Below are 16,253 nucleotides of genomic sequence, written 5' to 3'. Positions count from 1 at the left end.
GTCATATAACACAGAGAGCAAACATTATGCATAAATCGTTACTAAATTATAATAAACTCAAATGAGAAAGCCATGTACAATGTGATGAATGTGTACACAAGTGATGAAACAGATATGCACACTGTGGTTCGGGTTTAAGTATGATTCAAACAGAAGAGATTAACTGAGTAATGGGAGTCAGCAGAAGTGTATTTAGGTATTTAGAGCTTTTGAAAATCACACCATGTATTTAGGTATCAGATGACAGATTTAGGACCTTACTTCAGGCTATCATTTTAAGAGTGCTTTGTCTCTGGACTTTAATCTAGGCTTTCAACACATTTCACATTTATCCTTGAAGTGAGGTTTGTCTAGAACATAGTTTGCTGCAGGCTTTCTTCCTCATCAGGAGTCAGCCCACCAATGGCCTTTGTATCTGGAGATAATGTCCCATTGCCTGGTGAGCGAATCTGAGTAGCCAGGGTCAAAACTTTAGCTCCTCAGGTAAGTATTAAAAATATTGAAATTTAGGTGAAATGAGACTGGATGGAGCTAGGAGTACCAAAAAAAAACCAAAGCAAACAAACAAATAAAACCCCCAAAAACCCAAACAACAGCAACAACAACAAAACCTCTATTCTTTAAATAAGTTTCTATCCTACTCCATAGCATTTCACTTAGAGAGCAGCCACTTCCACTTATATGAAACAGCATGCAAATCCCTCTTGTAAAAAGGACTTTTCATGCAGAAATAGAGTAAACATGAGAAAAAGGAAGACGCATTTCAAACTGTTTTAGTAGAGATTATTGTTTTTGCAAAGCATTTTGCTGAAGTGAACTACACGTTAGTTTTAGGATTATCTGGTTTGCAAGAGCAAACACAATGCAAAATGACTTTTCAGAATAGTTATGTCTCTGTACTTCTATTGCAATGACCAATATAAAAAAGATTTTACAGGGAGTGTTTAAACTGTTTATTTACATGATCCATTAAGGTTCAGGTAAAAGGTTGTATTTATAGTTGATCATCAAGCATACATTTTGAGTAGTATAAAGAGCGACTGAGCACGAGGCGCTATGAAACATTAAGAATAGTGCTCCTTTCTACTGCAGAATTCATTTCATCTAATTCCATAGCTAAGCCCTTGTTGGAACAAAACCTATTTTGTCTAGGGCCTCCCTAAAAGGTCAACATTGAAAGCAGGACTCAAAAGACCACAGACTCTTCAAGGAATGGAATTGTGCGTTGTTTTAATACCATCCATGACACTAGACATTTTGTCAGTTCAGGACAAATAATAGCAATGATGGGATGGGAATACTCATGCTCTCTGCTGACCAGCTATGTGGGAAATAGTGATTTAGCTGCTAGAATGCACAGAAAAGTCAATTTGTTGAGACTGTTATAATAAAATGTACAAAGAAGCATACTAGGGTTACTCAACATCTACATATAGCCAAGGACTGCAATAACCTAAATTATTAAAGCACAGAGTATTTTCTAAATAACCAGTTATCAAAAACTGTCTTTTACTATAAAATTATTATTCCAGAAACTGACACAACCTTGTATTTCTTTGGTCTACGTGATCTAAAAGAAATAACTACAAAAAACACTATCAAATCAAGTTAAAAATAATGTAAATGGAGGTCATATACTGCTATTAAATTAACACACAACAGCATATTGATTTTTCATGGGTGCAAGTAAATTGCAATTCTTGTAGTCATCTAGTTAGGAATCTCTTTAAAAGAACAAGTGAAGGAGAATGTCATTGCAATAACTGTCATATGATTGTATTCGGGGCTGTGTCACAAGGAGCATGGCCAGGAGGTCAGGGAGGTGATTCTGCCCCTCTGCTTCGCTCTGGTGAGACCCCACCTGCAGAGCTGGTCCAGCTCTGGGTCCTCAGCACAGGACAGACATGGACCTGTTGGAGAGGGGCCAGAGGAGCCACAGAAATGATCCGAGGCTGGAACAACTCTGCTGGGAGGACAGGCTGAGAGAGTTGGGGTTGTTCAGCCTAGAGAAGAGAAGGCTCCTGGAAGACCGTATTGTCCCTTTCAGTACTTAAAGGGAGCTTACAAGAAAGATGAGGACAGACTTTTTAGTAGGGCCTGTTGTAATAGGACAAGGAGTAATGGTTTTAAACTAAAAGAGGAGTGATGTAGACTGGACATGAGAATTTTTTTTATATTTTTTTAATAAAGAGGACGGTGAAACACTGGCACAGGTTGCCCACAGAGGTGGTAGATGCCCCATACTTGGAAATATTTGAGGTCAGGTTGGATGGGGCTCTGAGCATCTTGATCTAGTTGAAGATAGCTTTGCTCATTGCAGGGGGTTGGACTAGATAACCTTTAAAGATCCATTCCAACCCAAACTATTCCATGATTCTATAATCCAAATAGTGGTTGTACATAGTCACTACATTCAAGATAAAAGTTCCATAGCTTCTTTTGGGGAGTAACTGTGCACCAGTGTACAGGTCAATGCTGTCTCATGGTGATCCTGTGTTCTCCCATGTCCTTACTTTTTCTTATTTTTGGAATTTCTTCCAGCTCAAAGATCAAGGTGATATTCACTAACTCAGCTGTAGACATGAGTAACTGGTCTAATCAGCAACACTCTTGCCCTATAGTCAGTGGACACAAAGAGACACTTTTGAAGTGTCATTCATTTTATCTAATGTCCTATGAGATTAACTGCCTTCTAAATATTCCTGGTTTTCTCCACTGAAGGTAGAAGTTACCAACCAAAATTATAAATGTCTACACAATACATATCCACAGTTTAGTGGAAATCCTGCTATCTTACCTGCTTAGGTAGTGCCTACCTCAGTGTTTTGAACAATGCTAAGCTACAGATAAGATTTAACAGCCTAAAGAATAAGTGTTCAGTTAGACCACACTGGGTAACTATATGCTGATTCCAATAAATTTGAATGTATGTGATTTGAAAATGTCTTCTAATGTTCTGTAATGTTTTTCTCCCTGTAAAAGTATGAAATATATTGTCATTAAGAGATGCTGGGAGATACTTAAAGCAACTGAAGGAAAAAAAAAAAAAAAAAAGGTAATTTTTAATTGATTTAATAACAGTTTTACTCCAAAACATTTTATTTTAAAGCTGAAAGAGCCTTCGGAAATTTAAGATTTCTTTTATTAAAACTGCTTTGTTTCCTTCAGTAATGATTGAAATTCCCATAATCTAAAACAGTAGATTGTGGACTGAAGCTGTAGAATAGATTTTACTTTTATTGCTACCCATCAGACACCAAATAAAAAAAAGTGCCTTACAGCAGAATGCAGAAATGACAACTCATCAAGCAGATGACATGCTGACGTGTCACAGTTCAGAACAAATACCAACACTGTCAGTGGTAATATTGCTTTTTGGGTATTTTTTTCTTCTATGTTTCTGTTATGCTTCAAAGTTGAGATAGGGAGAAGTAAACTTGATTCTATTCTTATTTTGGTATCAATTGTATCTTTCAACACCCTGACCAAAATCTTTGAGACTTTGGTGTATGTACCATAATTGAGGTCCATAAGTAAGTGTTGTCTTCGGTGGTTGTGCACAGCAGTAGTCAAGAAGCATATAGCAGATATTTCTACTGATGCATACAGGAAAAACAGGGAAGTTTCTCACTCCTTTTTGCTATATCAGCTTCCCAGTAGCAACAAAAATAAATATATAAAATCAATTTTTTTTGTCATTTGCAATAGTTTTTGTGACTTTTAATATCTACATCAAGTCACGTAAGCAGTGGTAACTGGGCACATACAAAACTATGCGATGTAAATAATTGAAAATAGCTTCTTATTTCATTGTTGTGCTGGCTTAAAAGTAAGCTTATCAATGAAAACAATCTGAGATGCTGAGTTAACTTGTTTTTCCTCAATCACATGCTAAAAGCCTTTACTTTAGAAAGATGTAAAATCTGGTCATTTTTTTTTGCATTGTTCAAATAACAATGCAACTTAAAAAAGAAAACATTCTCAAACATAGAAAGTGATTTCACTTTCTCCTTCTGTTGAGAAAGGTCCTTATTCTGCAGATTTTTTTGCAGGTGTTTGTTTTAAGTTAATGTCTTACATTACCTGAACCAGCTTTGGTGGATTTTTATGATCTCTCTTTGGTGAGATCATAATAACTTGGCATTTAAAGTCAGGTAAATGTTATGATTCTATCTGAGGCTAATAATATAAAGCATTCTGCTCATGAATACTATTGCAGGAATGCAGTTTGTAACACTGGTAGGATTTCATCAATCATCGAGTGATTTTGTTGGCAATCACATCATACATTGAAATCAGCTGCGTTTCTTCATATCACCACTCCTGTTGTGTTGTACTCCAAACTGCAAATCACTAATGGCAAGGAAGTGTCTTCTAGTTTCAAACCTAAATTTATCCAGGGATAAATTATATCCATTTGGTTTGCAGCCAGTATACCTTTCCTGCTATGTAAATCATATTTGTGGGATTCATTTTCCTAGGTTAAATTAACCATATTCCTATAATCAGCTGTCTGACTAAGCATATAAGCATTTGTTTGCACATCCTTCCTCCAACTGGGGTAACATTTAAAAAAAATAAGTTTAAGATTCTAATTGACATTTTGGACAAAGTTTATGTGTATAAATTAAGGAGAATGATCCTGGAAAACTGTCTTTGACCTCCATCAGCACACAGTATCTATTAAAACCTTTCTGTATTTTCCTAATTCTAGACACCGTCGAGGCTCATCTGTGGACCCTGTCTCTATCAAGCTGGCTACTTAGGCAGTTACCTCCTGCCAAACACTCTTTGAACAGGGAAGAGTGTGAGATTTTTTGTATTTTATTTTTTTTGTATTTTTTTTTTCTCCTGCCAGCTCTACAGTCTGATTTGGTGGTCATACTCTGAATACATATGTCCCTCTATCATTCTGTGCAACAGTGTTGGTAACTTTTTTGCATGTCAATTAAGCAATATGAATATTTCTCCTGGAGATCAGAGTGCTCAGGCTGTGCAGGATTTGAGTTTGTAGTTCACACACCCAAAGAAATGCTCTGAGCACCAGTCCCATTCTAGGTGGGAAAGTTACCTTCCCTTTATGTGTCACTTGATGAAGGCAATGAGAGACTAAGCAAGGAAGATGTACAGACTTTAGGAGTACAGAGCAGTTATTTGCTGATTAATACACACAGCAGACAGATACATCTGAAAAAATTAGTTTTGTTCTCTGGGTGGGCTATGTGGTTACTTTTTCTATTATTTCATTTGGGTTTTTTTTTCATATAAAATACAAACAAATCATTTTTAAAAATATATGCAAGGTAAAACTTAGAGTCTCAGAACAACTAGTTTATATTAGTATTTATGCCAGAGATCTTATTGTTAAAAGTCTGTTTATTGTTTTTACTAAGAAACATATTCAAATCTATGCTTAGTAAAAAAGATGGCAAATTTGAGTAATAAGAAATATATTTTAGTGACTGCCTTCATTCCTTCTTCCCCTGTTTTGTTTATGAGATAATTAGGTAGAAAAAGCGTGCTTTTCTTTTCATAGATATATTCACTTTTTTACAAGTAGCATATGCTTTTTGATAATGATTCTGTTTTGCAATGTGATTATTCTAGGTGGTGAAATCAGAAGGATATTAATCTTTCAGAGATTTATTTCTTAATGCTTATTTTTTCATTCCTATGTGGGTTTTATGATTTTATTTTACTGAGAACAGTGAGGAGGAAGAATTAGGATAGTTAAAGATATGATCTAACTATTGCAAAAGAGTTGCTTAATATCTAAATGAACCTAAAGGATTTGCCTTCTTTAAAGAAGTTTTATGGGAAGAAGTGTTTGTTTTCACCTTCACAAATATTTTGAGTACTTGGAGTTACTTTCAGCTAGAGAAAAATTCTAGTTTATCAATAAGCATTTGCCAAGAGTGGGTAATGAATTTATCAACATACTGCAAAAAAAAAAAAAAAAATCCTTGACTGGTAGGGAGATGGAACAGTTATTATTTTGAACTTGAAATTATCTGCCATTGTCGTCTGGGGGTACAAAAGCAAAGGAACAGAAGTGCCTGAGCTCTTGCGTGACAAGTGAAAAATAGACATTCACAATGGATGTCAGCTGTATGCCCTTTTCATGAAGACGTTTGTTTATTACAAAATTGAATCAGCAGAACATTGTGCCACAGCTACTTTGTTCTATCCAGCAATACGGGGTTGTAAGGATTGATGAAAACACAGGGAGAGAACTATGGATTCAGAATATTAAAGCACACTAGTATCAGTTGTGATGGCAATAAGTGTCTACTACCAATTCAGGAACCAAAGGGTGTGAAGAATTCTGTAAAGAACTAAGAAAACTTATCTAGTGAAGACTGCTAAAAGAAGATGATGTCCATTTCCCAAGTCCTAGTAAATTTGGGCTGACATGCTAACTGAAAAGATAGCTGTAGGGAAAAACTTGCATTCAGGGCATGAGGTTAACTGAGGAAAGACAACTCTAAAACTGAGACATATGACTTCATGGTACAAAATTTGATTTTACAGAGAACCATTCTGACAGAGAATTATGAGCTAGAGGGAGGGTGATATAAGAAGATTTTTGTAGGCTCTTTTGTGATCAAATATCTGCAAGATTATAAAAGTTTAGATTGGAATTTGAAACACATAGCTTGGGAGAAGTATTTTCTATGCCTGTATAGCAACACTAAAAAAATAAATGGGTAAGCAGATACAGATATAACAGATATCCAAGAGGACAATGGCAAGGTTCATTAAATCAGTCATATCTGGACAATTCCAGGCCATTTCAGTAGCATCACTCACATCAGTATGGCAGGAGGGCAAGACTGGGACTTGCATCTCTTGACAAGATTTGATGGAGTTTGCCAATTTTCTCATAATCGCCTTCCTTTGCTCATGTTAATTATTATTATTTTCCATTTTAAGAGGCTTGTGCTACTATGTACTCACCACAATACACAGTTCTTGAGTTGAAGGACTTTACTGCAGGGAAAAGAGACTGAGTAGGGATAGTGAGCAAAACTGAGAGGAAACGGTGTCTGGGTAGCTGTTTTGGTTTTTCAATAGTTACTATGATTAGTAAAGTTGCTAAAGTAGTTATAGGCAATTCAAATAACTGAATCTGTGAAGGAGGGAAGTGAAGAGACTTGATGAAACTGAGAAGGAGCAAGTATCTGAGCAGTGAGTAGGCTGAGGCTGAAGAGTTACTAAATGGGATCTACATAAGCAGCAGCACTAGAGAAGTAATAAGAGCCAAACGTAGATGTATAGAAAAGAAACAAACACAGAGACCCTAAGAGCTGGATATGTTTATATTATAAGGAAATAAATGGAAATCATGTCACAAACAAATGGTACTGTGAGAAGAACATGTGCATTTAATGTAGAAAGTAACATATTCTTTAATAATATCTATATAGCATGTATGTGAAATTCAGCAAACTCTTGAACCCTGGATTATTTCATGGTATAAGCCACTTTATTAGGTTTTTGTTAAATTAAAGATGGTTAAGGCTAGATTCTGAGAAGCTTAATAACATTTAAGTACTGTCTTATTCCCATGCCCCATGCTGACAGAAGCTATATTAGCACAAATAATAATGGCATTATTTCTGCTTACATTGTGAAATGAGTATTTGTCAGGCTGATTGGAGAAGGCAAAACCTACCCCCTTTTTAATGAATTTAAAATCTTTTAGACTCTCCGATAAATTAAATAAAAATGGATCTATCATAATTATCTAGTCAGCTTTAGGTAGTGGTCTTTACAATATTTATGGGAAAAGAATCCAGGATACTATGAAACTGGATCTTTTCTTATGTAGTATATTTATACTAAATATTATCTAGAATATTTAGTCACTTATAAACTGCTGACAATACTAACATCATGATTTTCTGTGAGGTAATTTTGTTTCCTGGTGTATTAATTTTATTTTAAGTTTATAAAAGAGAGTTCAGAACATACTTTTTGTTTCCAGTATTGGTTTCTAGGAAAAAAATGTTGCTACCCATAAAAAGGGAGGAAACTATGGTAAAAAATTCAGAAAAAAACACTCTAACAAATATTTTCAAGAAAACTAATTTATATTTTCCACATTTTGAGATAAAAAGTTGCTTTCATTTATATTTCTTAATTAGTGCTTCCCAGACAAATGACATGCCATTGAAGCCCTTGAAGTCCTACAGAGGAGGATAAGCTTTCCTGGAGTATTATGTTTTAATGTTTTATTTGTTTCTTTGTTTTCACAGAAAACAAAAACAAAACCAACAAACTTAAAGTATACTTAGTAGTCTGATACAGAGCCACATTCAATTTGGAGCTGAAAAGGGTACAGTAACTAGTAGGAGCTATGTTACATTTGGGGACAGCTGATACAGTCAATAAACTCTATTTTTTGAGACAATATTGCTAAATACTTTTAATAAACATTTATTTATGTCAATTACTAGGACTCACTGGTTTGGTCAGTATCCATAAAAGTAGAATAATAAACACACAAGGCACTTGTTAGATGACCCGAGTGATAATGCATGCATTGTTGCATTTCTTGTACCTGAAACAATTTCTTTCAGCCAAAGTAAATTATTTTATATGTTAAGTAGACTCTCCATTGTTGCACTTAAACAAAATTAGCCCACTTGAGCTTTTCTTAATGTATTTTGTTTCACATCCAATTATCATTTCAGCTAATTTTACAAAGGAGCAGCATCATAGAAGTGATTCAATTATTTTAAAAACAATTTTAAAAAAACAAGGGAATTGTAGAACCATTTAACTGTGGGATTTGGATCTGAAGCATGCAGATAGATTTCACACTTTAGAGGTTTGGTAGATTTTACAGCGTTCCAGATAACGTTTGAAACCAGCTAATCTAAAAATGTTTTAATTTCTGAAGGTAACAAAAATCACAGTATCCTGAACATACCTACTGTGCATAAAAACTTTATAAAGTACTGATGTGCTCAGAAATACCTTGGTTAGGATGTGGGAGCTGAGCACCTAAACTCAATCATTCAAGATGAGTAGAGAGGTGCCTCATTTCTGCTTAACTGTCTTGAAAAGCCATTTGTGGTCCTATCATACCAACCCTATCACTCTGGGAAATACCCTATCAATGACAAGGTGCTGGTATCACCAAATGCTAAATGCTCTTGGTAGAAAAAATGTTCGTCCCCACTTTACACTGAAAAAGGCAAGTTCATGGAGTCAGGAGAGCAGGGACTCTGATGCTTACACTCCTGTTATTTGGGAATTCTTTGCTGGCAGGGGCACAACTGAAGTTCCAGTCTCTGCTTTTGGTGTTACCTCATTTATTACTTTATTATATGTTAATATTAAATGTGTGAATGTTTCTGGGGTTCTACACTTCTACCAGATACCTCTTTCTTCTGACTAAATGCCTCACCTTCTGGGCAACTGATTATATACCACTGGATATTCTGAAATACACAGTGGTATATAACTGATCAGTCATCTGTACTATCCTAATATTATCAGCAGTACTACCTATATAATTATTAATACAACAATTTTGCACTGCTTTTCCTGTGCTTCACATTCAGTAGGTCTCTAAGTTCTCTAAACCAGACAAATAAATAACTGAATTGCTGAGACATTCCATTGTCACAGTAAAAGAAGTTAAAAACAAACATGAAAAGATTTTAATATATAGCATAGGCCTCATATCCTTCAGTAAAGCTAATTTTGCACTAGCAAAGTAGGGCTTCATTAGCTGTTCTAGTATCCAGAAGATTCTTAGTGTTCTCTTTTTTTCCCAGTACTTTTCTGTGTTTAAAATTTCTTTTTGCTACTCTAAAGAAACTATAACCCAAATCCCACTGGAAACAGTCTGATTACTCCTCTCATGTAGTAGCTAGGCAACTGGCAACAAGATCTTTTGCACAGATATAAGCACTTGTCCTACTTTTTTTCTGGTTTTCTGGGAAGAAGAGTAAAAGGAGCCAGTGTGCAGCAGGGATTTAGCAGTAAGGAGAGCAGACAGGTGATGTTCCTTTTGGATTATGACCATCTTAAATTTCCACAGTGATACTTATACACAAATTCAAGAGGGGAAGATAACTTCTGAAGAGAAACACAGAGAGTCATGAGTCCCAGTTTGTCTGCTTTTACTCAGATTTACAAAATTAGAGGGAACTATTGATAGATTATACAGGCTAGAACACAGATGTTAGAAATACATAAGCAAATTTTGTGCGTGAAGGTTATCAATACTTTGGAGCAATGCAATTGTTGTTAGTTTTCACCTTATATTTGTCCTGCTTGGCTTTCTGGAACCTTTCATGCTTCATTTCTGTTAGAAAGGTGTTATGGATCTTGCTGCAAGAGCAGAAAACCAAGAAAATATCTTTTCAGTATGCATAGCATTCAAAGTATTCAGCTGTATCACTTCAAGACACCACATGATTTTACTGTTAAGTTTTCAAATAAGTAACTTCCTATGTTTGTTTTATCACAGGTACAGGAATGGCTCTGCTTAAACTGCCAGACCCAGAGGGCAATGTCAGGACAACTTGGGGATATGGGGAAGGTGCCACTTCCGAAAACAGGACCTTCACAACCAGTATCCAAACCACCTGCTTCTCCTCAAAAACAGCCTATGCCTGCTGTCTCACATTCCCCTCAGAAGACTTCCACACCGCCTACAGCAGCAAAACTGAAAGAAGAACCAGGCGTTCAGAAGGAAGTTCCAAAACTTCAACAGGGGAGACTGGAAAAAACGTTATCAGCTGATAAACTCCAACAAGGAGCTCAAATAGAAGATGCAAAACTTAAGCAGGGAAAACTGGTCAAGACACCCTCAGCTGATAAAATCCAACGTGTTTCTCAGAAGGAAGACCCAAGACTCCAGCAAACAAAGCTGACAAAGACAGCCTCATCTGATAAAATTTTGCATGGACTTCAGAAGGAGGATGTAAAATTTCAAGAGGCAAAACTGGCAAAAACATCCTCAGCTGATAAAATTTTACATGGAGTTCAGAAGGAAGATATAACACTTCAAGAGGCAAAATTGATAAAGACACCCTCAGCTGACAAAATTTTACATGGAATTCAGAAAGAAGACCCAAAACTCCAACAAATGAAAATGGCAAAGGCACTATCAGCTGACAAAATCCAACCAACAGCTCAGAAGGAAGATAAGCAACTTCAGGAGGTCAAATTGTCAAAGGCAGTTTCAGTTGATAAAATCCAACATGTTATTCAGAAAGAGGATCCAAAACTTCAACATGAGAAAATAATGAAAACTTCATCAGTGGATAAAATCCAACAGGAAACTCAGAAAGAAGAATCAAAACTTCAGCAAGCGAAACTTTCAAAGACACTTTCAGCAGAAAAAATTCCTGCAACCGTAAGTTCAGATCAAAAGAAACCCCTAAGCACATTGGAAGAAGATAAAAAACCTGTTCTCCCAGCAAAGAGCACACCACATCCAGAGGACAAAAAAGAACAAATTACAGCTGAGACTAAAGACCATGTTGCTGAACAGAAAGCAGAAGCTGAAGAACCTGATAAGGGACTTCAAGCTAAGAAGCAAGAGGATGTTAAGAAAGAAGGTTTGACAACTGGGATTTCAGAACTGGTTTTGAAAGCTGAAAAAGCTCAGGGAGAAGAAATTCCTGTTCAAACAGCACCTTTGCCAAGAACTGGCCACGTAGAAGCAGCAAAAGAAAAAACAGTAAGTGACTTTCTCACTCCCACCCTCCTCCCTTGCTACAATTTAGAATCTGATCCTGACAGAACCTCTCCCTTATGTCTTCCTGCTCTTTATTGTAATTTTCTGTATGGAATGATTCTAAATTATAGAATCAATGAGTCCCATTGAGTTAAAGTTTCACCAGTTAGCCCTGTGCTTTACATGCAACTCTTCAATACTTCTTGTATTATTTTCAGTCTCAAGCAGTTAAACATTTAAACTGTCAGGCATGGTTCCTGTTTAATCATTTTTTCCAATACTTCTGATTTATTTACCTGCTTCTATAGACTTTTGGGTCTTTGAAGTTTAGTTTTTGAAATGGGATTGTTTTCATCGTTCTTAATCTCAGAGGGGAATAATCTGTGATGGTAAAATGTACAGTGTTTTGCAATACTTAAGTGTAAGAAACATTTGAGGAATACTTTGTGATGCCTGAACATGGTATGTTAGAGTATGCAACCTTTACTTTTTTTTAGTATTTCATTTGCTTATCTCATGTGGACAAGTACTTTTAGGTAGGGTTCTTGGTGGGCTCTGAAGTCAGACAAGTGGGTGATTTTATGATAGCTTGTACTAGAGGGCCACATGTCTTAAATATATACATTTTCTGGATGTGAGGTCACCAGTGAGTCACTTTATCAGCCAAAGTGGGTAATACACACAATTTTTGAGAGACGAAATCAAGTGCTAATTATTATGTTATGAAAGTAGGAGTAGATTTTTGCTCCTTGGAAAAAAAAAAAAACAAAACAAAAACCAATGACAACAAAAAAACAACAAACAAACAAACAGAAAACAACATACAGAAAAAAACTCACAAAACAAAAAACAAACAACAACAACAAAAACGCACCTAATAGGAAGCAGCTCAAATTGTTCAGAATTAAATATAAAGCTTGTGCCTCATCTAGCTTGTACTTCATTAAAATAGCAGATTTTTTTCCCCTTTATTTAAGTATTTTAATCTTCTCTGTGCTGTACACCAAACATTATTAGATACAGTTCTTTCCAACAGAGCATGTGACAGAAGTGGAAGAGATAACAATTTAAATATCACATATTGGTTCTTTTTCAGTTGCTAAAAAGAACCAATATCTAGGCATTGAAGCATGTATTTTATATGTATTTCAGGACAGAATTGTATGAAGAATTTCAGATAAGTGTCTTTTTAAATAGGGGTGCAAGGGAAGACCTAATACTTTCTGCACTTGACAAACTGCTGAGGGCATTTTATACCCAAATCTGTGCAAATCGTAATTACTTATTCTTGTAGTATTCCAATGAGATAAGTAAATAATACTACCCTCATTTTTCACTTAAATGAAAAAAAAAAAAAAGGACAGCAACACCTCAACAAGTCCCTAAAGACATGGAGAGGCTTGGAAAATCACGAGTATCATTTTATTTGGAGATCTCACATCATTTCAAATAAACGTGACTTCAATATTAGAACATTTTAAAATCTTTGGGTCTCAAAAAACTCATAGTAGGCAAACTTTCAGAAAAAATGCAACTCTACTACTCAGAATGGCCCAGTAATTTGATGTGTACCAGATCACTTCCTACTTTACAGGAAAAAAGTGGGTTCTTTTTCTTATTGATTAAAATACATTTTTCATTCTCCAAGAGCCATTTAATATATATATGATTCTTAGCAGCATTATTTCTTCAATGTTTCGCTATTCATCTAATAATCTTACGTTTGCAGTATGTTTACAGGTTTGACAATGATGTTTTTGTGTATATGATGGCCAACCCTGTAGAAAATAAGTTACTAGTCATTTAAGAATAGATGTAGCTAATGACAATATCCTAGTTCTCAGGCTGAAAGAAATAGAGGGAAAAAAAAACCCAAAACACAAAAAAGTAAACAAAAAAAAACTCATCCAACCAACCAACCAACCAACCAACCAACCAACCAACCAAAATAACATGAAGAACAATTTTTTTTTAATTATTATTATGTTTTATTTGTTTTAAGTTACATGCATGTGATCTTGAAACATGATGTGGAGGATAATTTTTGTATGACGTATCACGGGGCAGACAACTATACATACATACATATTGTTGGTAGCCTTAGAAAGATACTTGGATTTTCTCATGATATTTATTTCTAGTGAAAAAAGGAGTCCTTCCTTATTGTAGATCTTTTTCATCTCCTTACTGTACAATAGCAGTCTTTCCTATATTCTATTTCCTATTAATCATAGCAGAGATGTTATGGTGTACAGTGAGGTTCAACAGCAGGGCGGGCAATAGCAATGTTCATTGCCATCTCCTCTGCTTTGGTTACTGAGTAGGTACTACACCTTGGACTCACAGATACTGACACCATCACAAATTACAAGGAGAACAGCTAAAGCTGTTCCATAACCAGTTGTTATCTACTTATTTCTGAGCTTAACTGTTTAGCTGATGCCTTCTGGCTTTGCTTTACAAGTCACTGAATCACTTCATCTCCCTGTGGAGAACCAAGACCTGCCAGATTGACTTTCACTAGTTGGACAGGCTGTCCATCAACTCCTGGGAGACTTTCTGAGCTTCAAGAATGTTTGGATTTTCTAGTAGCTCATCTAAGTTGATGACAGTGTGTTTGGTTTGGTATGTCTTTAGAGGTATGAACATGTTGGAAATAAAGTAAAAAATAACAATCAAATGTCAAAGCTGAAATTCAAATGAGGGGCATCATACTTTTGGATGGAAAAAACCCCTTTGATTTTAATGAAAAGTGTATGGGGTTTTTTTAAACATAGACCAGTAAATTTCCCTTAAACACTTTCTTTCTTAGAGAAGGGAACAAAAATGTAAATATTACATACAAACCCAAAAATTTTTAACTATGCTTCATTGCTGACTTTCATGAAGAGTATTTATAATTCTATCATTACGGGCTGGAGAATACCCGAGAGAACGTTTTTCAGAACAATAAGTGCTGAAGTGTTGAAGTGGTGACGACTTCCAAAAGTTTTTTTGAATACTATAGCCTTCTCCATATTTATGTATTAATCTCAACCTTCTCAATAGGGTTGTCTTCAGAAATATTTGTTTTCTTATTTGATTTTTAATTGCAATGGATTTTGCTCTGATATCAGATATTTGGGTTCATCATATTGGGTACAATATTGGTAAGAACAGATGTAGTTTGTATTCAAGGCAGTATATGATTTTACAAAGTATATAATAAATCGCTCCAGTGAAATACAGATTACTTAATAAAAAAATAACCAGTAGATTACTGTGATATTTATATTACTGTTTTAATGTAGGATTATGTGCACAGTGGTATGTCTATAGGCAAGAACAGGTACTTTAAATGTAGATTCCATAATAAAGAAAACCTGAGTAATTTTTAAAAATAAAATAGATGACAATAACAAATGTAATGTTTATGATATTTGGGCATTAAATATAAATTCAGTGTGACTAAACATTTGAAAATACTTGCAAGTACTAACAACTTAACAGGAGTGTAAACGTAACTTTAAATTATAATTAACCACCGTCATAATTTTCTTAATATATTTATTCCACTTTTTCTTTTTTTTTTTTTTTTAAACTCACTATATTGCCAAGGAAGATATTAAAGCTTTAAATAAATGGTTTGCTGTACTTCCAAAGTCATTGGCTTAGATTAGCAAAGGTGATAAATACTACCTACCTGTATTATTGAGGACCATAACAAGTAAGATCACACTATATTACTAAAATCAGGAGATTCTGGGATTCTTTTTCTCAAATTGCTAGTGGAGGTGGGGACTCCTCGTAAGATTGTCAGCTAAGATGACAGATAAGATGACCTGTCATTTGGAGGGTTAACTGTTTTGTTAGCTGGATGGTGAGATAATTTCCATAGGTACAGAGCATTTCACAGCAAGAACGAAACACTTGCTGAAGGATATTCTTGATATTTTTGTTATCTAAAGAAGGAGATAGAAGTGCTTGTCATTCAGAATGGTGTAGAGGGATCCAGAAGCCAGGAGAATGACTAAGGATCCTGACTTGTTTGTTTCCTTATTTCCTTCGGTCGATAGCTAACTGTTGTGCTTTCCTCCTTGCAATTACACTTCCCTACCAGCAGCTTACCGCTGCATTACAAATTAACTGAGAAACTTCTTTTTGTTTATGGGGTACTCAGAAAATGTTTGTACAGCACTGAACTGCAGATATGGTGACATTGCAAATTGCATTACATCATGCTTCAATACTCCATCATTAAATGGGCAAAGAAAGGAGCAGACTCCAAAAACACTGCAAGCTGACATTTGTCCCATTCATATGTCAACAAATTATAGATTATCATTTACAAGTCTTCCGGAAAGAATTAACTACAGTATTTGTTTATACTGAAAAATAGATCTCCAAGTGAACAGCCAAACAAAGCACATATTCAATTAAAAACTCAAAATTTGAGGAACTTTTTGCATTATTTTAATAGCTTTGAATAATAAAATTAATGTTCAGCTTTTATAGTTTAATATAATTCTTCTTGGCATGACATTTTTTTTCCTTGAGACATTAACTCATCTTT

At 35.1% G+C, this 16,253-nt stretch overlaps 1 protein-coding gene across 15 annotated transcripts in view; it reads left to right on the top strand.

Moving 5' to 3' along the window:
- PCLO (piccolo presynaptic cytomatrix protein) overlaps nucleotides 1-16,253 on the top strand; it is a 351,923-nt gene that overhangs the window by 147,610 nt on the left and 188,060 nt on the right. For all 15 annotated transcript variants that reach the window (XM_065843589.2, XM_065843572.2, XM_065843550.2 and 12 more), the window contains exon 4: nucleotides 10,487-11,704. In XM_065843589.2, coding sequence (XP_065699661.1) covers nucleotides 10,487-11,704 — 1,218 coding nt within the window. The remainder of the gene's footprint in view (nucleotides 1-10,486; nucleotides 11,705-16,253) is intronic.

This window comes from Patagioenas fasciata, chromosome 1 (genome assembly GCF_037038585.1).
Source record: "Patagioenas fasciata isolate bPatFas1 chromosome 1, bPatFas1.hap1, whole genome shotgun sequence".
NCBI classification, from domain to species: domain Eukaryota; kingdom Metazoa; phylum Chordata; class Aves; order Columbiformes; family Columbidae; genus Patagioenas; species Patagioenas fasciata.
Note: the sequence above shows the minus strand (reverse complement) of the source record. Positions and strands in the feature narration are given on the sequence as shown.